The sequence below is a fragment of the Plectrocnemia conspersa genome, unplaced genomic scaffold (genome assembly GCF_051122295.1).
Source record: "Plectrocnemia conspersa isolate PC_06_02 unplaced genomic scaffold, ASM5112229v1 ptg000005l, whole genome shotgun sequence".
Lineage (NCBI taxonomy): Eukaryota > Metazoa > Arthropoda > Insecta > Trichoptera > Polycentropodidae > Plectrocnemia > Plectrocnemia conspersa.
The window spans coordinates 9,539,745-9,567,181 of record NW_028277169.1 but is presented as its reverse complement, the minus strand read 5'-3'; the positions used below and the strand labels follow the sequence as shown (position 1 = coordinate 9,567,181).

General features: G+C 36.9%; 1 protein-coding gene across 19 annotated transcripts; it reads right to left on the bottom strand.

Moving 5' to 3' along the window:
• Positions 1-419: 419 nt before the first annotated feature.
• On the bottom strand, positions 420-26,065 carry mask (multiple ankyrin repeats single KH domain). Of its 19 annotated transcripts, none has more exons than XM_088185425.1 (41): positions 25,311-26,065; positions 19,694-19,901; positions 19,469-19,619; positions 18,185-18,510; positions 17,964-18,115; positions 17,561-17,893; positions 17,337-17,495; positions 17,005-17,271; positions 16,610-16,937; positions 14,773-15,308; positions 14,567-14,704; positions 14,403-14,496; positions 14,207-14,322; positions 13,928-14,125; positions 13,606-13,839; positions 13,352-13,469; positions 13,107-13,282; positions 12,835-13,036; positions 12,269-12,763; positions 11,672-12,198; positions 11,288-11,591; positions 11,064-11,218; positions 10,825-11,000; positions 10,304-10,754; positions 7,136-7,695; positions 6,887-7,063; positions 6,637-6,759; positions 6,221-6,370; positions 6,005-6,152; positions 5,725-5,932; positions 5,365-5,651; positions 5,099-5,290; positions 4,900-5,028; positions 3,731-3,878; positions 3,461-3,661; positions 3,306-3,391; positions 3,070-3,234; positions 2,836-3,003; positions 2,421-2,765; positions 2,241-2,354; positions 420-2,063 (listed from the first exon to the last, which is right to left on the bottom strand). In XM_088185425.1, exons 1-41 carry the CDS (start codon positions 25,710-25,712, stop codon positions 2,037-2,039), a joined length of 9,474 nt encoding a protein of 3,157 aa, XP_088041551.1. In that variant the 5' UTR covers positions 25,713-26,065; the 3' UTR covers positions 420-2,036. The 19 variants fall into 19 exon arrangements, with proteins under 19 accessions (XP_088041551.1, XP_088041570.1, XP_088041555.1 ...); XM_088185444.1 differs by having other exon boundaries at positions 3,070-3,237; positions 14,412-14,496; positions 14,573-14,698; positions 19,469-19,613; XM_088185429.1 differs by having other exon boundaries at positions 3,070-3,237; positions 25,311-26,061.
• Between the last annotated feature and the right edge of the window lie 1,372 nt (positions 26,066-27,437).

The following is a 27,437-nucleotide window of genomic DNA, read 5'->3' as shown; positions in this document are numbered from 1 at the left end:
TAATACATTTATTTTTGTTGTTATTTTAAAGATTTTTCGACATAATTTTTCTTCAATCAGTGGTAATAAATCAATGTTTCCTAGCTCCGGAAGAGAAATTACCTATATCAACGTATAGGTAATTTCTCAATTATTGACTTATTTCTATTATTGCATGATTACTGCTATACCGTCTCAATAATATGAATAACAGATACTAATTTTGCACCTGTCAACATTTCAGCGAGTCATAACATACTGAATCACACTTCTCAAAATAGACCCTAAAAAAAATAAGATATTTCTCTAGTCGAGTAAACATCCTCAGAATTAAGTTAAGCAAAACACCAACGTTGTGATTTGTGGATTGGGAAGGAATACAATGGTAGGAGATTTAAAATTATAGCATTTAGAGGCTTCTAATAAATAAAAGACTCGTATAAAGTGCATATGTTTTATATTATATATAATAATTATCTTCATTTACAAGCAAAGAGCAATATTACATCCGAATCCTGCATGTTCTAATAGTCGGTATTATTCGAATATATATTTATTCTAATACAATGAATAAAAATTAAGAATGGTTAATCATCTCGGCCGTGGGTATCGAGACGTGCCCAATACGTCGCGAGCCCACAAAGCCAGACAATTAAATAACCACACATTTTTCCTAATGATAAATAATTCACTTCAATTACATACGCAAAGACGATTCCGTCCGCGCGAAAGGAAAGCCATACCAATCGAGCAGACGGACTTTGCGTACGCTCAAGCTGACATAACCAGTATGAACGAACCAACAATACGGCTGGGTCCGTTTGCATTCAGTTTCGGAACCGTCCGAAATAGATCATCTTCATATTATAACATTACAAAACGCCAGCAGAGCAGCAACGTTCTCATAAAAAAAAATATTGCGCAGCAGCACAAGTTTTATCTTTAAAGAATTTAACAAGCCGAGGCACAACTCACAGTGAAAGAATCACCTCATTCCTATGGTTTTGTTTTATGCTGATGATTTCCTACATTAGATAATTTTAGACTTGATAATAAACTTGAGCATCAAATACGCAAGTCCCTGACCCTACATGCATGTAATAGAAAGTTATTAACGGCAATTAAAAGTGAAAATTACACAGTGGCAAAACATTACGTAAATCGATAACATAAATACATTTGATATAGAATTAATTCCATATATTGTATAAAAAAAAATAAACGGGAAAAATTAATATAATAGCAATTCTATTAGATACTAACAAGCCAAACGAGTTGAGCTGTCTATAAAATTCTGCTATATAAAACACCAATTCTATATAAAAAAAAACATATAATGGAAATCGACAAAAGGGAGAGGATACAATTTGATTTTTAAAAAAATGTAAATATGCCACTATATGATTAAAATTAATGGTATATACTAATTAATACCTATTCAGAAATAATTATATAACAATATTTTTTTATTACATGTTTTGTGTGTTAAACAATATTTATATAATGATAAAAAAAATCCCTCTCCAAATTTATAATTGCTTTTTCATTCTAAATTACGATAATATATGTATACATATATACGAATATGTATATTTTTGAATATATATGCGTATATATATATATCCGTCCCCCCAAAAATATTCATTGACAAAATCGAATTATAGACACCGTTGAGTGAATAAGGTAGGCATTATCACTAGTACTCCGAATGAGCAATATTGGCAGTGAAGATTATAAATTTTTAATCAGCGCTCTCCCTTGAGTCGTGTGCAATACAAGCGCACGACAGTCTCGAGGCGATAGGTTCACACAAGCACAAGCATACGTAAAGAGTATGCGAACGTAACATTTAAGTCCTGGTAACATAACTATTCATATTATTGGACATTGTATAATTCATCAATAAATTTATATATAGGAATAATACATCGTATATAATGTGATATAATTCATGTCTGTGAAATGGATGACCATTGGAAGGTACTCTCTCCCTGATTATACGCAATGTTTGCTCATATATACATATATGTTAGTGATCTCCTCCTTTGGTTTTCACTTTATTGATTCCATTTATTTATCCATCCCTAAAAGAAAAAGTATTTCATTACTATTAACATCATACCATAAACAACAGTAACGATTGATTCAGTAGTGAAGACCAGTTCGAATCAATTTTGTCGCATTTAATCAATTTGAATATAAAACTCGCTTGAATTCTAATGGTAAGTTACTTGAATCTGATTTTTTACTAATATAATAACCTGTTGTTTGTCGGGCGTGTGGTGGTGTGGCGGAGCATCCCAATGTTGCACTGGAGGCGGATAGCACTGCATTGGTAACATATTCAAAACACCTCCGCCAAAATTATCCATCTGCTGTAAAGATTAATTCAAGTTAAATAAAATATATTAGTTGAATATTTTTTTGTGTTAATTAATTACTGGATATCTATCCTGGCCTAAATCATCGTAAGGCTGTTGCTGATGGATAAGTTGATGCGGGTGTTGAGGAGGTGGATGTGGAGGCATGGCGGAATACGATAACCACTCATCGTGGACCGCTTGTCCGGCTGCTTGCTTCCACGCCCTCTCTACGCCGATCGGACGAGGTGGCATTTTTCTAGCCTCTTGATTATCATCACATCCGTTCAGTTGAGACGGTACTACCAAATCGGCAACGCCTGCGGACTCGTTCTGGAATCCACCACCGAACGATGTCCAACGACTCACCGAAGATAGTGAATTCATGTTGCCAGTACCGATTACCCCGACTTGATTTCGAGACGGCTGAAATATTCGTAATATGCATTTAACATTCCATCAATACAATACATATACAAATTGGATAGATAAGAACCTGATGATATATCGGAGGGGGTAGGTGATGCTTAGCAGGTGGGGTTAACGACGGTGGAGGTCTTTGCGTGTACGCCGAAGACATTAACAAAGCGTTTAGACCAGCTCCGTTGTTGGAATTATTGACATTACCCTGACCCGAAAAGGCATTATTAGGGTACATAGAAGGCTAAAACAAAAAATAATATTAATATACATCGATTCATAAGTTTATCTAAAATAATGCAATATGTACTTGAGATGAATGTTGAACCATTGATGACTGTTGTGGTTGAACACTTTGATTGAAATCGGGCGCTCGAGGATTAAGTCGAGATGGAGGCGCTCCAGATCCAGGCAAAGCTGGAAATCCTACCAATGGACCGCTAGCATCGTACGTTGAAGACATCGACATCGGAGCCTGCTTTAATAACAAATTGTAATTTAACAATGCTCGAAATTTTATAAGTGAATACAAAATACAATACATACCATCATATGATTATTTCGAGAAGAGTCAGTATAAGTGGGTCCATTCCTAGATATCGAGGTGAGATCCATGGAATTTAAATTGTTACCTAAGAAACAATCAACAATTAAGACAAGTCGAGGACAAACAAAAGGTGAAGCAAGTGCGAAATAAATACCTGAAGACGACGGGAGACCCATGGAATTCATTCCGACGCCTGAGGTGTTGGGTCCGACCAAAGGTCCATTTAGCGGCACTATATTCGATCCACTCGTGTTCAACATTGAATTACCCATTGTCGAGCTGAGCGAACCGATGGGTCCGACTGGTGGGTGATTTATGGGTCGACTGATAGCCAAATTAGCCTGTGATTTTAATCCTGAAAAGACGAAACATATAAATATTGTTTTCTCTTCAACTGGCGTTTTTCTAATAAAAAATATCTCACCAGATTGCATGTCGGAGAACGGCTGGTGATAGGTGTGTGTGGGTAAGGCACCTGGTGGACTGGTACTGTGTGAACTGGTACGCGAGGAATGCGATACAGGTGAGCAACCTGCAGTTCCGCGATAACCTGGGGCTTTAGATGCGTCCACCTGCAAAGCGACAATTATATACTATAAATATATATATATATAGCACACCCTAATCTGTATTCATAGATGTCTACATATAGTGACGGCCAACTAAATAAAGACAATTTTAAATGCATACAATTTAATGCACGTTGTGATCCGATAAAAAAAAATTATTGTAAATTGAAGAAATAACAAACAATGGTCAATTAAAAACATATCAGAACACCTAACATCTCAGGTAATGCATTAAAATATTTTAAGCAATATAGAACATATGAAAATAATGAATTTATAACATGACCTGATGTACACTAAAGTATGGCAAAAATACATTTTCAGGATATTATCTTTCCTGTGATGTACACTGAGAGTACATATTATTCGGATTCCACTTCAGATTCAAAAGTGGAGTCTAATGAGGAAACAGTAGAGAACGAAGTCTGGGTTTGAATGGAATTCACTACAACCAAAATCTTCAGGTCGTGAAAGTAATATTATAAATCAAAATCCAGACTATTCAACAGTAGTAAAAAATAAACTACCATTCTTTTTATTTGCAAACGAAGAAATTATGAAAAAAATGTGCAATCAAGCATGGATCGATATAATTTTTGTTGAATAATTATATGCATTCATCAAAGAAATACTCAAATGTCAGAAATACGCAAATTAAGTCTAAGCAAATAATGGATAGACCTTTTTATCAGCCATTTTTTATTACAGCCACATTTTCGAGATAGATTCATCGTCATATTCAATAAGGCAACGAATTAAATGGTCAGAATAAAAATTATTAGTTATTTTTGTTAATAGCCTGATTATAATTATATTATTCAAGGTCAAAATAAATATCAAATGGTTAGAATAAAAATTGCATACACCCAGTATAAAAATAGGACGATCAAAATTAAAATAATGAATACGGCAATATAAGGCAGATTGCCGTAAACAACTCAGTATCAAGCCACAGAAGAACTATAACTAATTTTTAACAAGGTGACAAAACTAGTTGTAATTGAAATTAAAGTAAAAAAAATACCTGTATCGGAGGGTTTGAGTTCATATTTTGACTACTCTCCATCGACACTTCGGGTACTGGGCCCCACATCCCTTTGTTACAATCTTTGAACAAAGAATATTGTTGAGCTCCTCCCACTCCACTGTTCGCCTGCAATTAAATTATATGTATAAAATATATATGTAATAATTCAATATAAATTAATGATAAAAATGCCAACATTATTATGAGAAGAGTTGCTGTTATTCGAGGTATTTATATGCAACGCATTCGTTAGATGTTGTTGCATTAGCTGGTGAGCGGCCGTCGTCATCGATATGGACGACGTGGATGCGGGAGCTTGAACGAATGATGGACTGTACGACATGCCCATATCACTAGAAGACGAGCTGAGTGGTTGAGAGCTTGATACCTACAGATTTGAATTTCAATTAAAACTAAGTGATAAAATTAAGAAATTACTATTATTATAAAAACGCTAATTACCGATAATACATGACTACGAGGCGGTCTGGTAATAGCTACCGATAAATTCACCGCAGTGCTAGACGAGATAGGAGTACCATCTTGAGACGAGTTCGTCAGTTTAGCGGCAAACGATCCACTCGGTGAAAGGATGCTGGTTCCGATGGCGTTGCTTGTCCTTCCGGACGTCATGATAGCTGAAGTGTACGACATTGTCGCTTTGGTGCTACCGCATACCGGTACTTGAGCAGTCGTCGACGGTAGGCTGGTGGCAGCCGGGGATGCAACCGGAGTATTACGCTTCTCTCCTGCAAACACCAAACATTAAGATCATACATAAAATAGAAAAAGCATAATAAATGTTTAACCACTAATACAAACCTTGGAATATCAACTTTTGCCTGATCAGTGGTTGATAGTACATTTGTCCTTGAGATTTTCCCGGAGTGGAAGCATTACCTATGGTACTCGTCGTAACCACTGTGGTATTGTTAGGTTTAATTCCGATGCTCGTCGTCATTAATAACCCTGGAATTTTATTGGTAACACTACTCGCCATGTGTGCAACCGGTTTCGTTTTAACATTTAACTAAAATTTATTAAATATTTTTTTACGATACAATATACATTTTGTAATCGAACAATTAGAATAAATACGAACTGTTGGATGGGTTTTCTCCCACGTACTGGTGGTGGTGGAGGAAATAGGTAGCTTCGGCCGAGGGAGCATCTGCATAATATCGACATCGGGATCTCGGATCATAGTGGCGATTAAAAAGTGCGCTTGCTTTGTCGCCTCTTGTGAGCCTCTGCGTCAAGTAAAAATATATTAAAACGAGCTCCTGTTTAAAATTGAAGCATTGCGAATTGTACAAACTTGATGGTTATAAATCGTTCTCCTTGTCCTTTACTTTGCTTTTCTACTTCAATGTGCGCGCCAGTAGCGGCTCGAATAGCGTTAATGTTACTTCCCGCACGTCCTATTACCCTCGATATAGCGTTCAACGGCACTGATACCTTTTTACACCTAAAATTTATAAGCGAAAATTGAAATATCTACCATCGAAGCAAGTAAGAACATTGAACATATATAAACAAGTTTTTAATTCAGATTTTTTCTTTTGTAAAGAAGCAATGGCAATCTTATGAAATGATAGGATAACAATGTGACTTGCGTACATTTTAATAGCGAGCTAAAAGAATATAACGCAACTTGCCATTGCTTCTTGAAAAACAAAGACTTGATAATACGGTCTTAAAAGTTAATTTAAAATAAATTTTATAACTTATTACCCAGGGTCAACAGAAGAAACCTGAACATTGGATTTACGAACTACTTCCTTCCATTCTTCCTCTCTTTTTGCACTTTGCTTAGGACTTTGAACTTTGCTCGAATTAATTATATCACCCGAATAACTAAAAAGAAATAAACTTACTTACTTCTTTGACGATGTTGAAAAATAACTTAATTCGAAAAACTAGTGGCTTGGGGTAACACTAAGCACAGACACAAAATTAGCACGAGTTACTATCGGCTACTTACTGATATTGCTTCTTTCCTTTGGTACTCGACGTAAAATGAAGTTCGCCACCGGTAGCTTCAAAATCTTCTCGATCCGCTGGATTGAGCCGACTCGATTCAAATACAATACCTTTCCTTATAGGATTCCCAGACTTTATGTGAGTGCTTGTGCCGCACTTAAAGTCATCTTCCAATTTCCTAAAAAATAATATTCAGTATAATTAAAATATCCATTTAAATCGATACAAGTATAATTTTAAATTTACATACTTTTCGCGTTTTTCAACTTTATTTTCAGTTAGCATACTGGATACGCAGTCCACTGTGTTTTTGATAATCTTGTCTTTCACAGATTTAGCATCACTGACGGCAATAAAAGCAGGAGCTACGTTTTCCTTCTCTTGCTTCAGATTCAGTTTCACGTCACTCGAGCTGGGCGCCAAATTACCGGATGACTTGTTCTCCGATTTAACGGGTAATTTAGGATCCACTTTTATAATTGTCTTTAACGTTTCAATTTTATCTGCTGGTTTTTTATCCACAGGACTCGGCTGCGCGCTCGGCGCATTGCTTATGGGGGATGTAGACTTCTTTTTCTTTTTATTTTTGGATATATCTTGACCTTTCACGTCACTGGAAGAACAGGATCCTTGGGAGTTGGCATCGATACCAGAATCGCCCTCTTCTTTATCGTTCGGCAGAGCTGGAGAAGGTCCTTTTTCTCTACCCCTCGACACAGGCTCCTCCCTGTCGCTGTCTTCTTCTTCTGCATCATTTTTCTCATTAAATTCGCTAGTTTCGGTTTCTTCATGAAATTTGCGTTTCTCCTCCTATAAAATTCATAAATAATTACATTAAATCAAATCAACGGTGATATAAACATTAACTTTTCCCACTACAAAAGTTTTTCAGCAACTCTAAGACATTTTCAGTGAATTTGTCAATTATTATATTAACACTTGACCGACGGGTCGGTTTCGCAAGAACTTTACGAAACAGAGATGTAACAAAAAATATGAAAACTTTTTAATTAAAAAACAAAAATTTATCAAAGATTTTGAATTGTATTGGTACATAAATTAAAATTATTTTATCAGTGGTTTTCAATCTGTGGGACGCATAGGATTAAAATTAAAATCATGAAATTTGTTTATTTCTTGAACGATATTTAAAAAAACTATTAATTATTAAGCAAGCAGTAAAAAAAATGGTTCCGAATAAAGTTTAGTTAGAGCACTTAGACTGAGGCCTGAGTGAAACTGCGTTCTGCGGTGCTTGCGGCGTTTGGAGCGAGTAACATTGAGCGTTCATTACCTGTTCTCAGTAAACACGCAGCGTTCGTGAGACAGTCATATTTGAAGTGTGATCATTACTGACAATATAATTGATATGTATTTAGAAGAAACTTGGCTGCGAGGAATATATGAAACCAATTTTCTGAATACTTTTGGGAACATAGACAATAACTTTTTATAAATTATCAACATTGAATTTAATCAAGAAAATGAGATTTTGAATACGTATTTTTAATTTAATTTTTATTACGTATTATTAACATAATTATCATAAATTAGTTAAAATATTGTTTTAATTTTATTTTACTTTAAATTAGTAAGATCATAGTAAAAAATATTTTATTGTAAAACGGCAATGTAATAAATAAATAAATACATATTTACCTTCTATTTTGAGTTTTATTGCCAATTCTCTCCACACTTTAGCTTCGACAACTCTATTCTTGAAAAGTGGATGACCAGACATCCATATTACAGGCTTTAACTGAATTTTACACATTTGTTCAAGGGATATGTCAAACGTCAACGCACAACGCTGTTCAAACACAAACAGGTTTGAAGTTGTACGCGCACGCTCCGCCAGACGCAAGCAAGCATGCACTCCTCACTGCTCTGAATAGCTGTCACTCAGGCCGCTTGCATACAAAAACATGAGTGTTAGCACGTACCACACCGAAGCGCAGCGAGCGTGCACTCAGGCCTCAGGCTAAGCGGCACCACCGAACAACGTAAATTATCATACATAAAATTATATTTCAGTCTTCCATGGATTAACATTTTTATGTCATGGTCCAGCTTTAAAAATAATTTACAATCAAATTATACTATCATCTCCTGTTTAAACAGAGCTCTTTGATGGTAAAAACATTGATTCATAGATAGTAGCGCAAAACGCTTTAGTTTTTGCGGGTAGATACTATGGAACCTGTCGTTAAACATCAGAAGTCGTAAAAGGTAGTTACTACCCGTTCCTTGGATTACCAGCAGCGGACAAAACGGGTAGATATTACTAGACCCGGCAGTCGAGTGTTACAATGGGGAAAAAATCAGGTATAAAGGAGAGTTTTAAATTATGATGACTCTTCAATGTGTATATTGAATATTTATTTGACAAATTAATTTTTAAAATAGTGTTATATATTTTTTTAACACTAGATTTACGGAACCCGTCAAATCGTCCAGTTTATGATCTGATTAGTCAGACAGTACTTTTTCTGGGTTTATTTGAACAATGCAATTATATCAGCACTATTTTTACTTTCGGAAACATCTTATTTTTGAAAACCTGGTCACTATATACCTATTTTTAATGACAACCATCAAATTGAAGGATTTATCTAGTGTTAAATAATCCCTTGAAAGAAAGCTAGATATTTTATCACAAATTCCGCAATGTTTCGTATCTTCCGTTGCGACTTTTGTAGTTCTGGTTCTTAAATTCGTATTGACTGTTTGAATATATATTCTAAATTTTATACCCAGAACATATAAAAAAATCCTATACGGGGATAAAATATTTTACCAAAAAATGCGTTCTGGAAGGAAAAGCCCGTAACCAAAAGGGTTACATAATCGAAACAAATAATTCCCATATTAGAATAAATAGTAAATAGGAATAACCTAAGACATGACATGTCTTAGGGTATTTCTAATTAATTTAAAGCTTCATTTAAAATATTTATATAATAGTTATCATATTCATAACATTCTAATTCATTTTTGATAGTTACCTTTTGAACTACAAATTAAAATAAAAACTCTTATTTTAATATATAATTAAGTAATAAATGATAAAACCATTAAAACGTAAGTATGGTCCAAATAAGAATGAATTACTGCATAAATAAACCTGATGCTCACGACGCTATCTCGCAACACAGATTATCATATCAAGCACCCGTTGCATCTGCCGAGCAATCCTAGGCAGACCATTTTTTGTTAATTCCAGATGTTGAATGAATGGATATTTAGTTGTAAAATTAGAAATTTATTTTTTAAACCGTTACTTAATATTTCCAATATCGAAACAGATCCAAATTATTTAAAATACAACTTGAAAAAAATGTCGAGCCCTAAGAGTTGCTGGTAAAAACCGATATCGAGTCCACCTCGACATAGGAGTTCAAGGGGTTAACACAATTACCTTCTTCTCGAGTTTCTTCTTCTTTTTGCGCTCTCGGCGTCTAGCGGCAGCCAATCTTTTGGTCTCCTCCCTCGATCTCTCTTGATCGAGCTCTTCCAATAATATAGTAGCGTTTTTGTTAGCTTTAGCTGCTTGAGTTTCCTTGGCCGCTCTTATAGCGCGTACACACTCCTGGCACTTCTCTAACAATTCCTTATCAGATAAAGTACATATGTATCGCGTCATTTCTTGATCTGACGGAAACTGCGTGACGACGCCGACCATCCATTTTACTGTTTTAACATGACCTCGCCTAAATGCAGCCATTAAACAAGACACTTTTCTATTATCTTGCGAGTCAATGTCCGCACCGGCATTATAGAGCATCTCCACAACGCTGAGGTGTCCTCCGTTTGCGGCTAACCAAAGAGGAGAGTTTCCTTTCTTATTTTTTACTTCAACGGCTGCACGACTGTAATATTATTAGCATATAAGTAAAAACAAAATTTCTCCAAATACAATACACAATAAACGAATCATACTTTTGTAATAATAATTCGACAAAACGAGCGTGTCCTTTATCAGCTGCAATTGTCAGTGCCGTGTCACGAGAGGACGGAACAGGAGTAGCGTTGACATCGGCACCTTTTTCGAGGAGCACCCGTCCTACTTCCACATAGCCTCCCGAAGCTGCTTCCATCAGAGGCGTTAAACCGGTCTAGTGAAAATAACAGAATTGTAACAAACGTAAAAGAGGGCAAATTATATTCTCATATTTTACCTTAGCTCTATGCTCCACATTGGCTTTTCTGTCGAGCAATAAACTAACGACCTCATGTCTTCCTTGGAAACAAGCCAACGTTAAGGCTGTGTTCCTATTAGTCTCAATTTGCGCGTTGATATCAGATCCCATGTCGAGAAGCAGCTTCACAGCGGCTATTGGTTAAAAAAAATGTAAGTCAAATCGCCAACCATTTAAACGATTCAATAAAAACGTATACGTACTGGTGTGTCCATTCATGGCGGCTAACATGAGAGGCGATATTCCTAATTTACTCCCCGTTCGAGAATTAATCTCGGCTTGGTGGTTGAGTAACAGTCGTATTATGTTAACATAACCTCCGCTAGCGGCCAGCGAGAGAGGTGTATAGTCGGACACGTTACGGTGTTCCTTGTTAGCGCCTCGGTTGAGCACCAGCTCCACAACTTCGTATCGACCACCCGAACATGCCAAAGAAAGAGGCGTATCCTTGGTGCGTTCTGATTGAGCTTCAATATCCGCTCCATGATTCAAAAGAATTTCTACCACCTAATTTAAAGTGAAATTATTAAAAATTAAGTCATGCTTATGGTTAATTTTTATAAAAACGTATGTTTACGGTTAATTACCTTCTCATGACCTGCAGTAGCGGCTAGTATGAGCGGCGTAAAACCTTTCTTATCACGGTGTTCTTTGTCAGCGCCCCTGGATAGAAGCAATTCGACTAAATCTTCGTGCCCTCCGGCACAGGCTAGGGTTAGCGCAGTGTCATGATTGGAATCAGTTTCACTATCCACGTCTATGCAGGTGAAGACTGCAGGTTGAGCTTGTGGCCCTCCTTGCTGCTGCTGCTGCTGTTGTTGCTGGACTTGTTGTTGTTGTTGCTGTTGTTGTTGCTGTTGTTGTTGCTGCTGCTGTTGCTGCTGCTGCTGCTGCTGCTGCTGTTGTTGCTGCTGCTGCTGCTGCTGCTGCTGTTGCACTTGTTGCTGTTGCTGAACATGTTGCAACTGTTGTTGCTGCTGCTGCTGTTGCAATTGCTGCTGTTGCTGCTGCTGTTGCAATTGCTGCTGTTGCTGCATAGGTGATTGAGTTTGTAGCTGCTGCTGATGTCCAATTGTATTGGTCACAAACTGCTGATTGGTCATATATTGTTGGCCTATTAAAAAAAATCATTATAAACCAACACATTCTCAGTATGAATAAATCAATTAATTAATAATGCATACCTTGTATTATATGATGGTGATGGTGGTGAGGTTGTGTTTGGGTCGCTTGGGCTAATTGGAGGGGTGTGTGAGTAGACGGTGTTAATTGATTAAATAACATAGAGTCTAACAAATCTTTTTGTTGAGAATCAGTTTCTAAGACAATATCAATTAATTCAGGTTGGTCTTGCAGCCTTTGCAAGACGGCTATTGGGTTTAAAGTCTGCATTGCGTTCCTGTCGCATTGGAGGGTGGTCGGAGTGCTTTGGTTATTTTCGGCGAGTGAATAATATTCCACCAACGACAGCTTCTGCGAGAGGTTCATCCCGTGAAATGATGCATCCAACTGCGGAATAGCTTGCAAAGCCTCCAAAGGCCCCAGGGACTGAAGTGCACTTTCTAGATGCCCCATACCCTGCAACGCCCCTTCCAATGGACCCATAGCGTCGAGAGCCTCATCCAGTCCGCCGGTCGTGTCAGAAATTTCAACACCGCTCTGTTCTGCAGCAGCGACGGCTGTAAAATCACCATCGTCGTTAGTCAAACACGTCGATTAAATTGAATATTAATATAAAAACTATAAATACCATTAGCGACATCGTCCAGATTGAAAGCATCATCGGACGAGGGGGATACGACTGGAATATGACCAGAATTAGCGGACGAAGACTGAGGGCTGGACGAACCAAACACATACGGATTCGGTTCCGCAACGGCGGCAAACGCGTCTATTGTCGCCGCTATGAGTTGTCGCCTGACCTGTTGATCTTGCGTACTTAACTTTTCGCCCTTCAAACAAATAATAAATTATTATATTGAAAAAAATGTATCGATTTTATTATGAAAATAATGATCTCACTGTATCTTGCATTATCTCCTGGGTGGTTTGTCTCATCATTATAGAAACTAAACATTGTAATTGGATCGACGGTATAGATAATAACGATGGCAAGGTCTTTTGTAGATGGGCGACTACTTTATCGATGTAAGTGAAAGCATACATAGGGTCATCATTACTAATCACGGTACTTGGCACTAAAAATTAAAATATATAAAGTACGAAATTTAATGATAAAAAAGACAAAAAAAAAAATTTAAACTCACCAGGATTAGCCGGTTGCTGCTTGTTCTGTGGTAATGATACCGGGACGTTGGTGATGATACTAACTTGTTGCGAATTAAAGGTTGGTAATAGTTGCATCTGGTGTTGCGGATTGGTCACCTAAATACACATAACAGTATGAATAAATCACTGTACATCAAAATTTTCACCATAAAACAGCATTTATTTTAAATTTAGTTATCTTAATTTTTGTGACAAAATAATTGTAGTGTTACTTTGATTTGCTTAAGCATACCACTGGAGGATTCGTAGAGGTGGAATTGTTGGGCAACGAAGGCTCCGAGATGGTCAAGTGTGTCGCTCGATCCAAAATCTGCGTCAGATGCTTATCCACTAGCTGTTGTATGTGTCGCTGCGTGATTTGAGTGTTCTCTTGGTGTTGGGTGGCCTGTTGTTGGAGTTGATGCTGTTGAATTTGTAGCTCTTGCAGGTGCCTATGATGATGCATGTACTGCTGCTGTATCTGGTGCTGTATATGCAGTAGATTTAACAGATTTATAAATGTCCATAAAACATACCAAACAATAACACAGTAGTGTACCGGACACTAAGCTAACCTTTGTCTGCTGCTGCAGTTGCTCTTGTTGCAGCGGTGGTTGTTGGGGTAGTTGCTGCTGTTGAACTGCTACTGCGGGTGCATCTTTCGACTCGACAGTTTGTTGGAACAGCACTTGTTGACATATTATTTTCCGTGCATTTTTACCTTCCTTTTTAGAAACTGGCTTAGCTTTCGGTCTATCTTGTATTGCAGTATTCTATAAACAATTACCGATCGATAATGAGTTTTCGTTACTGAACTATACATATTCTTATTGTATATAGAAGGGATAAATTACCGATCCAATTTGGCTACCATACATGCTAGCGACATAATTAGTGAATCCCAGCAACGTAGGTGTTAACGTAGGTGTTGGCTTGGGCGTGGTTTCTATTTTCATAACCTTTTTCATTACTACAGAAAAAATGAAGATAGAAATATAATGTCATAAAAATGAAACAAAAATTTTTTTTAAAAATAAAAATTAAAACCACCTGCGCTACCTGCGATATAATCTTTCGCATTTTCTACTGGCATCTGTGAAAGAAGTGACATGGTATCGTTTCCGTTTAATTCTCGTTCTACTTTCTGTTTTAATGAGAGAAAACAAATTTCAGCATAAACATATCGGGCGCAAAAGTTACAATGAACAAATTACCTTTACCTGTAATTCTTCTAAAATACGTTGTTTGTGGAATATTTGCTCCTCCTTGGAAGATTTCTTATCATGATTGCTTGCACTTGCACTCGCACTTTCATTTTCAACGGTGGTGGTGTGTTTATTGTATTTCTGAAACTATTAGTAAATGAAAAATCTCACTCATTATTGATTTCGGAACTTTTTAAAAATAAATCAACACTTACATCGTCAATGAGAGGCGGAGACAGGTGATGATATTCTTGGGGTAGAGGTGACGCCAGAGAAATTCGAGGTTTACGCACTCCAATTTTGTGCTTTCCACCTCCAATTCCCTGTTGGGGTTGTTGTTGCTGTTGCTGCTGCTGCTGCTGCTGTTGTTGCTGCTGCTGCTGTTGTTGTTGTTGCTGCTGCTGCTGCTGTTGTTGCTGCTGCTGCTGTTGTTGTTGCTGTTGCTGCTGTTGTTGCTGCTGTTGCTGCTGCTGCTGCTGTTGTTGCTGCTGTTGTTGCTGCTGTTGTTGTTGCTGTTGTTGTTGCTGCTGCGTCTGTTGTTGCTGTTGAAGCTGTTGCAACTGCTGACGCTGCTGCTGCAGCTGATGTAACTGTTGCTGCTGTTGTTGTTGCTGCAATTGTTGCTGTTGAATTTGTTGTAACTGCTGGTGCTGGTGTTGATGCTGAGCATTTTGCAGAATCTCCAAAGCTGAAGGGGGCGAATCAATGCTGTCGGTCTGCGGTGCAAGATAAGCTAAACTCTCGTTCCAACCTATTGACAATAGATTAAATTTAAAAAACGATCAACACAAGGATATCGGGCGCTCTAGTCACATGTTAACGCGAGGACGTGGCGAATTCGCAACTTATTAAAAAAAAACAACTTCTTATCCAGTACACATTTAAATACAAAATTTGGAGAAGCAGTGTCAATCAGTATCTTATCTAAATTTAGAATGTCTTATTTTACAAAAATAATATCTTTTTAACTAGCAATCGTCAGTGGGAAAAATTACAAGGGAATAACATCCGCACAGAACAGATCTACTATTTATTCTACATAAAAAATATTTAGGAACAACAATTTTGCGACTTAATTATTCATTAATGGCTGCGAATTGTACATTGCTGGCGTCAAGTCTGGGAATATGGCCTCAACAAAATAGCCGACTAAGATATACGAAGTAATTTATATTTTAATTAAAAAAAAAATAATCATGTAGAACTAGCTGCGGCTCATTAAAACAGTGAGTGACCAACTAGTAGGGTACATAGTATGTTAAAATAATTGATTAAAATACAATGTCAAAAATAATTAAGTTGCATAATATGAAAGACCCTTTTTTCAATTCCTTTCGTCGTTTTCACAAAAGCTAGGAATAAATAGTAATGAAAAGTTGTAAAAGTAAATGACGAAAAAATATATATTAGTTTTTATTTATTTTTATCAGAAAGTTTTTAAGTTTAAGATTATATGTTGATAAAACATTATTTTTGTAAAATTATTGATTTAAAAATTCAATATTGAATTAATGAAACGTTTGGGGGGGTGGCAGAAAATACAGTTGTGAGCCACAAGTTGTGCATTACTGACGTCAAGTCTATGAGAATATGACCTCAACCAAATATTGTAGTTGACTAAGATATACGAAGGAATTGATATTTGAATTAAACAATCAATAATAATACATAACCAGCTGCAGGACCTTACGATAGTGAGTGACCAACAGCTAGTTAAGAACATAAGTTTGTTTAAATAATAGATTGAAAAACTATTCTCGAAAAAAATTGAGCTGAATAATAAGAAATCCCCTTTCTAAAATTTGACAAAGGCCAGAAATGATATTACACTTTTTACTGCTCAATAAATGATAATGAAATGTTGTAAAAGTAAATCACGGAAAAATAGTACAAAATTAAATATTTTTTAATAATATTCTTAAAATCCTAATAGACATCTCTCAGCATTAAAAAAATATTTAAGTACGTATATGTGCACATTCCCCAAAAGAGTCAAAATGTGCACATATGCGCGCCCCGGCGTCCATGTGTTAATAAAATAACAAATCTTACCTAAGCCTGGGTGTTGTATGATCTGATGCGGAGGATGACCTGGCGGCGGCGGAGGTGGCGCCATCATCAACGAATGAGGATAATCCAACAAACACTCCACCACACCCGTGTGTCCTCCTTTAGCTGCTTCTATTAACATCGTGCTGTTGTCTTTTAGTTTGTGGAAAGGATCTGCAGCATGGCTGAGGAGGAACTTCACGGTTTCGATGTGGCCACCGGCGCAAGCTAGACTGAGCGGAGTGTGATCGTTGTTCGTCGTCGGTTTGTTGATGGTTGCATTTTTGTCGACGAGGAATTTCACGGTACACAAATGTCCGGCGCGGCAGGCCTATTATAATAATCGGTTAATAAATGCGAAGACATTGATATAAACTTAAATATATTCTAAATATAACCTTCATCAGCGGTGTTCGTCCACCTTCAGACTTGTGTTCGATGTCAGCTCCGTACTGAATCAGCAAATCTGCGACATCGGTATGACCATTTTCAGCAGCGTACGTCAAAGCCGTGTCACCCGTTTGAGTTTGAACGTGTACATTTGCACGACCGGTCTCCAACAAGTATCGAACGAGTTCTAAATGCCCTTCTTGAGCAGCCTCCATTAACGGAGTGGAAGCTCCCAGTTCCATATCAGCTCCGTGCTTGATCAAAAAGTCAGCGACCTGATTGTACGTAAAACGTTTAATAACACAAAATAACAATAGTCAATATAAAAAGCGAGACTGACCTCTAGGAATCCACCGCAACAAGCTAAAGTTAAAGCAGTCTCTTGAGTTTCTTCAGTCTGGGCGTTGATATTTGCTCCATGGTTCAATAGTAACGCTACCATTTCTTCGTGTCCTTCGCGAGCTGCTTCCATCAATGGAGTGTATCCTTCGTCGTTAACCTGTTTTAAAGGTTCAGTTAGAATAATTCATATTTTCTTCAATTAAATAATTACATCCGACGTACTTCTTCAATGTTGGCACCACGCTCGAGTAAAAGCATCGCTAATTCTACATGCCCTCCGCACGCAGCGAGCGTGAGTGGACTTTCGAAACTATCAGTAGGCATGTTAACTTGTGCACCGCTGTCTAGTAACAGTCGAGCTACTTCGACATGACCGTCCATGGAAGCCTCCATCAGAGCCGTGTGCATTTCGTCAGTTTTGTGCTCCTGATCGGCGCCAGCGTCTAGAAGGAACCTCACCATTTCGATATGACCTTTGTAACACGCTAAAGTAAGGGCTGATTCTTTGAATTCGTTTGAATGAGTATTGATTCCCGCTCCGTGTTCCAAAAGAATCTATGGAGAATTAGTAACGTTTAGAATTTATAATTGTACTTCGTGTATTTAGTGAATTTATATTATTCACCTTTGCAACGCCGACGTGTCCGTTCGAAGCCGCTTCCATGAGCGGCGTGTGGCCGTTCTCGTTGTGATCTTCGACATTAGCGCCCGCTTCTAATAAAGCTTGAACGACTGCCTCGTGACCTCCGGAACAACCGTACATAAGTGGAGTGTTGCCTATGATGCAAATTTATAAAACAACCGAAATGTCTTTCATAAAAGTATTTTAATAAAAATGAAAAGTACCCGAAGAGGATTGCGCGTTCACTTCGGCACCGTGAGCGATAAGTAACCTAACAATATCGTGATGACCGGCACTCGCCGCTTCCATCAGAGGCGTACAGTCGCCTTTGATACCGCGGTCTTCCACGTTCGCGTGCATGGCTAAAAGCACCTGGGCCAGTTCGTAATATCCGGCAGAGCAGGCGAGGGATAGCAGAGATTCTCCTTCTTCCGTAGTTTCATGTACAGATCTACCTTCGGTCAGCAGTTTTCTTACAGTACCGACGTCTCCGTCAGAGCAAGCTTCCGCTAAGGTGGGGGCGCACTCGGAACTTCCGCTTCCGACGGTGCTAAATGTAAAAAGTTATATTTAGTATACACTTATAAAAATGATTTTTTGAAAAAATCAACAAAACAAGCTTTAGACACTATACATCAAAATATTTTAATTAAAAAGATAGCATTATTAATTTTCACAGTATTTTCTTTTCTCATTCAAAATACGTTTTAATAAAAGAAAATGTGTTTTTATAAAAGGAAACTTTATGTTATGTGTATACTTATTTAATGTAATAAATCTCTAAGCTCTATTGGCAAATTTAAAATTAGGGCTTCGAACCATTATTTTTCTCATTTCAGTTTTTGTTCCGGTTCAATTAATTACGGTTTTTTCGTTTTTCGGTTCAAGGATGAATAATTTTTTATATGTTTTTATTCGTATTAAAAATGTATTTTTTACCGTTACATTTAATTTCTTTTTTTAATAAGGATACTACAGGATGATCCAATTCGAGTTTCCTACGTTGACAGCGCTGTAAATCAGACATCTGTCAATAATCATGCATGTTCAGTGTCAAATGTTAGTTAGCAACAACAAATTAACGATCAATGTGTTAAATTTGTTCAATTGTTCTACAGAAATAACAATCTGTACAAATTGTGTATCGAAATTCACCAGCAGATTAAGGTTAATTTTATCAATTCGCAATGTAGTGAAAAGATTTGAAGAAACCGGAGGTATTGGATATAGGGTAAGGCATGTGCATCATCGCGTCTCCTGTCCAGTCGATAATATCGGTGCTGTGAGTGAAAATGAGACCGAAAACCAGGAATTATCAAACGCTTTCATCCAGTTTTCAGTTCAGTTCTGGTTTGAAGCCCTTTTATTTTAAAAATTGTATTTGAAACAGAATGTGATATTGTATTTATTATGATTAAAGACTTTTCAAACTCCTTTCTTGTGTATTATTAATTATTTTAATAAAAAATAAAAATGACTCAAATAAAATTTACCATTTAAACAATTACCTTTTTTCGGAAGTGTTGGTTTTTGGCTGATCGCTGCGCATTCGCGTCAACGCCGCGGCGGCCTCGTCCAACGCGCAGGAGACCGAAGAAGTCAGCCTCTGCAGTATTTCCGAATTTAAATATTTATCTTCGCTTTGTAATTTTCCTATACCTGCGGAGAAAGAAACTTCTAAATAAAACGTGCTCGGTTGGAGACGAACGCGGAGAGCGCCGAAAACAAATTACCCGCAGCCTCTAGGACGGCTTCTAGTCGAGCTTGCGTTTCAGGGTCTATCGGCCCTTCGTTGCGGGGACACAGGACACCGGCCGCTTCCAACGCGGCTTCTATAGGAGGTCGAATGTTTCTACTCGCGTCCTCCGGACACAAAAGGTACTTGGCAGTCTCTTCGGCCGCTCCTGACTCTGAACCGTCACCGTCGTCGTCGAACTCACCCTGAAAAATTTTATAATTACATTTCGTACAATTAGATATGTAACAAAAGGAATTTTAGGTGGCATATGGATATATTGTAAGTGTTAACCGAATTCTGTTGGTGTAAAAATTTGCAACACTATACTTTGAACTTGAAAAAAAATATTTATAGAACTGTCATAATAACGAATTTACAGTAGTGCTATTTATTGGTGGCGTAATTCAAAAGTTCTTAAAAATGATTGGCATATTTTTCATACCTGTCAATCTAATGTAGTTGCACTGATTTGTGACATTGACTATTAGAATGTAAACTTCAATTTATGCAATAGAAACGGTCATATCTTAAAAATGTACAAGATCTAAAATACAATGAGGAGAATGGAATTCCATTATAACGGTACTTCCAGTAATAAGGAAAAATTTCAAAATAATCAATAATTGACATATAGCTTGTTACTTAATCACAATTTAAAATACTAAGTATAAGGATGTAAATTTTAATTATAAGTAATATATCTCGCCCTCTATAAAATACTGTAGCGAATATAAAAATTACACTACAGCTTTATGTGAAATACTATGATAACTTAGTTAAGACAGTATTCAAATTTAAATTTATGGAACGTAAACATAATTAAACACTATTTGTATAATATTTAAATGGCAAACAAAATTTAATTTTAAACATAGAAACCCAAATACGATTATTTTGATATTGTTATATCTAAAAAAAAAATACGAAGAGAACAAATGTAAAATAATTACGATCCGTTTCAAAAACATACAATTTAAATAGGTCAGTGAAGATATGAACACTGTTGACATTAAACTGCTTTTCCGTGCTGGTAAAATAATCAGCAATTGTTGGTAATATGGATTTTAAAAACGGGCATGTATCCCTTTCAATATTGTCTTTAACACATTGTTGTCGGGACACGGATTTTTCCGTTTTTGCGGAACTGCTGCTGGATTGCGGGACCCGTAAAAATCCGTTTTTTGTAGTCTGTTGCTAGAAGTCGGCTCACGTGTTTATCCGTGTAATTTGAACTGCATTTTTTTTGTGTTGTCAGCAGCTAGATATCACTGCTTTGATATTCAATAAAAACATTATTTTATTCGTCATCGCATTTATTACAATTCCACCAAATGTATTGTACTAATTTTGATATTGATTTTTTATACCGTACAAAAAGTTAAATAACGAACTATAAAAAATTCCTGTTATCCCAAATATCTTTCATTATGTCACAAATCTATTCAAGATGCTTCGAGGAATTACTTTCTACCTGATGTAAAAGAAGGGATGGTCGGGAGTGAGAAAACAAAACAAATTCCAATGAAATTTGACCTGGGGTAGATAACAAGCAACGGTCATTGCGACATCTGTGACTTGTTATAAAAAAAAATACATCATTACAGTTACGCGTAAATGTTCGGTCGTTCGGTTGTCTAAAAAATAGTTTTACACCCCGAAATGTTTTCACCCGATGAAAAGAAATCTGACGATGAATTTGTGTGGATAATTTATCTGATTATTGATGTTTGGACCAAAAGTGTGGCTATGTACCTTTTGACATACCTCTACACAGAGGTTCGTGTTTTTAGAGATATCATACGTTGAAAAACTATTCATAAAAACAAATTGTGACATATTTTAGTTTTATTTAGTGTTTAATTCGATTTTTTATTACATACATTTTTATAGTACTTTTATGTGCAAAATAAACGCAAGTTTCCAGTGAATATAAAAGTGTCAACCTCCATGTTTCTTCTTTATTTGATAGTACTGTTTATGGTAAGTCTGGGTTTAAAATTTCATAATTTTATATTGTATAGTATAAGAGTTATGGCGAGTTTCCGAAAAAAACGCGGAAATTCTTCGTTTCCGATTAATTCCGCGGCTGCTAAAAAAATGGCCCGCGCCAGGCTTAAGACAATGCGCGAAATCACCCGACAACAATGTGTTAATTAGGTCATTGAAGAATGAAATAACTAACGAAGTAATGGGAGCTATACACACAAAGTCAGTTTATTCACTGACATAAAAAGATCATATTAACACCATTGGTAATTCTAACCGACCGGCTGTATACTTTTCAGAACACAACTTCAACGCTCAGCACCAGCAACTGGTGCTGCAAAGCACATTATAAAGTATCAATATGGACAGATACAACGAAAATCAAGAATAATAAAGGCAAACGCAATAAAAAAAAAAGCACTTTTCGAAATAATTTTTGTTAAGCACTTAAATATCAATTAAATTAACTAGCCCAATATAAAAATGTTTTTTTTTACATAAAATCAATATTCACAGTGCCACGTGTTGTATTTATTCAGAAAATGGCAAAGCGACTAAAATTGTGAGAACTGCCGTGGCTAAATAACTATTTTGGCAGTCGATCTTTATATATTTTTAAAAGAGAGGGTTTCTTCTAATGACTAATTATACGAGTTTACAAAGCAGTTTTATATGGGGCTGAATTATCTCGAAGCCGACAGAATGACTGACAAACTCGTTTATGAGCGACTGATTGTATTCCGGATGTATGATTTAAGTTTCAAGATTGTAAAATTATTTTTAGTGTCATGTTTGTATCTGAATTGGATGAAAATCAATATTTCGACTGATCGATTCTCGAAAGTGTGATTCGTCTTTCAGAAAGTTTTGGTTTGTAAAATATTTTTGGTACTGTTTTAAATACTTTAAAGAGTACTTACATACTCTGTATATCGAGCCGCAGATAGTGCAGTCATATCAAATGACTAGTTGCGCAATTTATAATCTGCTCAAAATAAGGATATGATGATATGAAGCATTGCAACAAAAGTGCTTTTCCAGATCTGATGTTACTAAGGGCAAACTAACATTAATACTTAAACAGATATACATTTTAAGTCTTACTGAAGCCCTTCTCAAGACCAACCGAGTCGAGTTTACCTTTAAAGTTCATAAACTCACTTTTGCTCTCAACTTTTAGTGATATATTCCGGAATCGACTTTTAGTCTCGTTACTCTCTTCAAGATTTGAAGAATATTATTATGAAATAAAAAATGACACCTTGTTGAGTTTGCCCTTGATATTCTGATATGCTAAGGACAAATATGTCGTAACCTAGTAGGATTATATTGTCATGCATTTCGCACATTAATGGCGTTAACGTTATCGTGAAAATTTCAGAAATTCTTTGTAAATTTTAATGAATAATTACTCCTAAGAATAGGTGTTTGGAACATTTTGTTTTTTATCCCCATTCCAATATGCATGATCCAATATAAATTGAGATTGAATCAATGGACGGATAAGCGTAGGGAGCGTCTGGTGCAGTATTTTTTGAGGTTTTAACCTGTCGGAGTGAGCAGTTGTTTTTTATAAGCATAATTTACGTTCAACAATAAATGTCACCTGACAAGTAGGTTTAGTCATCTTTATAACACATTTTTTTATAGATTGACAATATTTACTATAATTTATTACTGTTCTAGATTCATTACGTGTAGTACTTATTTTTCTATCTGTATTTTTTTATTCGCAAAATCATCCATGTTCCTAAATTGGAACACTGGGATAATACTAACGTTGATTTTTAATTTTTCACCCAGTCTTAACATCAGAAGTGGAGAAAATTGTAGAAGATGAGAATTTTAGGAAACAGGGGTGAAGAAAATTATAATGTTGATAAAGCTCAAGCTGTTGCTACAGTTTGCTCATTGACAGTTCATGATTTGGGTGAAATAAGTAAAAACCAAGATGTAAAGTTCCACTTTCAGAGTTGCACAGAAAGTGCAGTCGTTAGGCAAAATCAAAAGATCTAATGTGCAGTTTTTTACTTTCTGCTCCGCTGGCTTGTTTCGAGTCATTTTTTGACACCGAAGTGTACAAACAAACCTGTAGAAAAATTGAAAATAGGAGTTGATGGTTCAGTAGTTATGAATTTGGTGAAGAATCTTTCGAAAAATGTCCATTACAAAATCAATACTGATAGATTTTTTCTTCGTTGAAATTAGATAATCATTTGCAAACACTATGGTACGGCCATGCAGGAACAATAATGGTTAATAGTATATATTCAATATCAAATATTAAATTTATAAAAAACAAGAAAGGGAGACATTTGAATTTTCTACTGACACGAAAACTGGCATTACTATAACAGCTTGGAATGACAACCTAGTTATTCTCACTGTTAGCTCTTGTGATCCAATAGAACCAATAGTTTAAAAAAATTAACAGTCAACCGACCAAATGACGTATCAAAATAAAAGTATATGGACGGTGTAGATCGAATGAATGAAAATATAGATAACCATAAGCAAAGAAATAAAGTACAATTGTATTTGAAAATTAATTGAAATCCCATAATGGGAGGAGAATGGCGAAAATCTTCAAAATAAATATCTAACACGATGCTTGACATAATATAATATGATCGACTAGATCATTGGATGATTCCAGCTTATGTGTAATATGTTTCAAGCTCTTCTATATTCATTTATTCATATTTAAATATATATATATATATATATATATATATATATTATATTTACATTACTATATAATGTTGATTGTGTTGGAATAAACTTTTTTCCTATTTCAGTTTTCTAACTTTTACCTTATTGTATTCCCAATGTTACAATTTTGTAACATCTCGAAAAACTTGTATAAAACCAATATAAATGTAAAGAAAAAAAATATTTCAATGTGTCAAGTATTATGATTTATTGAAATTATTAAGAAAAAAATCAGGAAATATGGGTTAAGGGTTAAAATAAACATTTACATTTTATACTGTTTCTCTTTAAGATTTAGAAAATAGTATTATGAAATAAAATATTTGCCTTCAATTTACTGAGGTCGTAGAACCTCAGTTTCTAGAAAAAAATTTTTTTATCAAATTTAAAATATATTTTGAATCTACAATAAGTTAACAAGCTTTTTTAGATTTACAGACTTTCGTAAACACATCACAATTGGCAAAATTACAATTTAATTGTTCTTTTATTATCTACTTTTTATTTAAACATATAATATTTTTATAAGTATAATTTTGTTTATTTGTATTTAGGAGTGTTGATTAGTTCATATATCATATAAAATAAAATGTAAGTTGTTTGCAAATTGTTAAAAAGTGAAAATATTTGTTCAGAGTCTTAGTACTTAGTACATTTCTCGTGTACTAAGTACTAAGAGCTGAAGACAATCTGAATTGAGTTCGCCCTTAATATTGATTGAGGGTAATTAAGATTAAACAAACTTCAACAATATTGATGTCTAACTAATATAATAAATATTGACAGTTCCTAAAGTATTGCAAGCATAGAGTTGAACAAAGGGCAAGTATTAAAAAAATTGAGAAGTTCGCCCTTAAGATTTAAGGATTAGAAAGGGTGAGGTGTGAGGGGAGGGGGGACGGCTCGCGACTTACCTCGCTGGGCGACGCTCGATCATCGTCGCTGTCGTCGCTGGAAGCGGGGGACGGGGGCTCGCGGTCCGCGCGGGGCCTAGGCGGAGGCTCTGGGGCCCCGTCGGCTCGGAGCCTCGGCGGATCGTCGACGTCGGGCATGTCGGGGGACGGCGGCCGAAGCACCCGATCGGGGGGCGCGGCGAGGGGGACGCGCGGGGGGCGGCACGCCGGGTCGACGTCACGCGCGCGGCGCCGTCTCGCTCGGGCGCCGGGCCAGGCCGGATGCTTGCGCCGCACGCGACGGTGGCGCGCTCTGGCGGGCGGCCTTAGCGATGCGCTCGCGTCTCGCGCGCGCCGCCGACTCTGCCCCGGCAGCGCGGCGGCAGCGGCGGCGGCGGCGCCGAGCCTCTCGGCTGAGCTCATGCGCGAGCGCCGGCATGCGATCGGCGACGAGGCCGATCCCTTCCGCTCCGACGACCCCAGCGCCGACTCCGCCGAGGCGGACCTGGGCCGCGACGTCGACTCCGTCCGGAAGGCGGGGGCGGGGGTGACCCGCGGGACGTCGCTCGCCGGACCGTCGACGGCGACTGCGCGCCGAGGAGGGGCGCGAGGGCGAAGGGCGGAGGGCGGCGGGGCGCGACCGACTGTCGGCCGACAGTCGCTGGCGCTGCGGCGCGCGATGGGGCCCCCGGGTAGCGCGGGGGGCGGAGGCTTCGGCGTTATTCTAGGTAAGGGCGTCCCGCAGCGCGATCGCTCGACGCCCTGTCTCGACTCCCCTTACGGGGCAATACGGAACGCAGCGAGGTCGACGAGCGAGCGGGGTTACTCCGAACGCTTTCGACGATAAATGCACATTTAAAAAACACTACTCTTTTATCGTCACATAAATATATAGCCCTTTACAGATTTTTACGTGTATAACGTGTTAACCAGGCCTACTGATTCCGACTTTAAATTAGCACATCTAATATACATATATTCATCGCGTTGCAATCAGTGAAAAGAAAATTCATACATTTATGTCTTTTACATTTATATAAAAACATTAATTTAGCGGTATGGCTAAAAGGATTATACAAGAAAATAAGGGTGCCCAGACTTACTTCTTTCAAGAGAATTGTTCTCCTCAAACAAAAATGTCCAAGGTGACCTTTTTTCTTCTTTAGCTCCCTCGGCATCTCTAATTTCAAATAACGATAAATGTGTCTATCTTAAGCTGACCACAATTTTAACCTTTAGCTAACGAACAATGTAAATATAAATAACGTGAGAAACAATAACATAATTTAGTGAGTTGCAGGTAGGAGCATTTGCCCTCCTTGAATTTAGACATTTAATTAAATACTATGAATCTTAATTAAATAGAAATATTAAAAATCTAAAATGATGTCCCTGATTCTAAAACAAAAAAATCTCGGTATAACCCTTGTGGGGCCCCATTTATATATGTATAGATTTTATTCTTTTGGTTTACTTGCACATTCTTTTGGTTTACTTGGACAAATAAGCAACGGCCGGTACTGCCTCGTTCACCGTTTACAATTATATTCTAAAAGTAAACTAAACTATATTTTAATAAAATACTTTTATAGACGGGTGGTAATTATATACAAATTGAGCAGTTGCAGTAGTATTTTTATTGAAATACATTAAGTTACATGTTAGAATATATAATGTTCGATGAACGGTGCGCGAGGCACGCACCAACTGTTGCTCATCTGGCAAAGTTCGCCAACAGAACCTACCTACGTCACATCAGTGTTAGCAGAGTGTCGCCAAGTTTTAACCATAATAAAACGTATATATAAATGGGCGAAAACAATACTACTGCAGCTGCTCAATCTGTGTCTAATTGCCATCCGTCACTATCTGTCTACCAAAACCGCAAAGATAATCTAAAAAACTACCTTATATCTATCCCGAAAATATTTTTTTAAATATGTCATTTTAGTGAAATCATTTTTAACTTTTACGCATTTAGTGATACAGTGATATCTCATTATAGCGAAGAAAAATTTCGTTATACTGAAAATTCGTTATGTTGAATGTAAAGAAGATGAAGTATTTTTATTTCATTTTTAATTACCATTTAGCGACACGACGGTGACAGGTGGCAATTAGACACAGATTGAGCCACTGCAGTAGTGT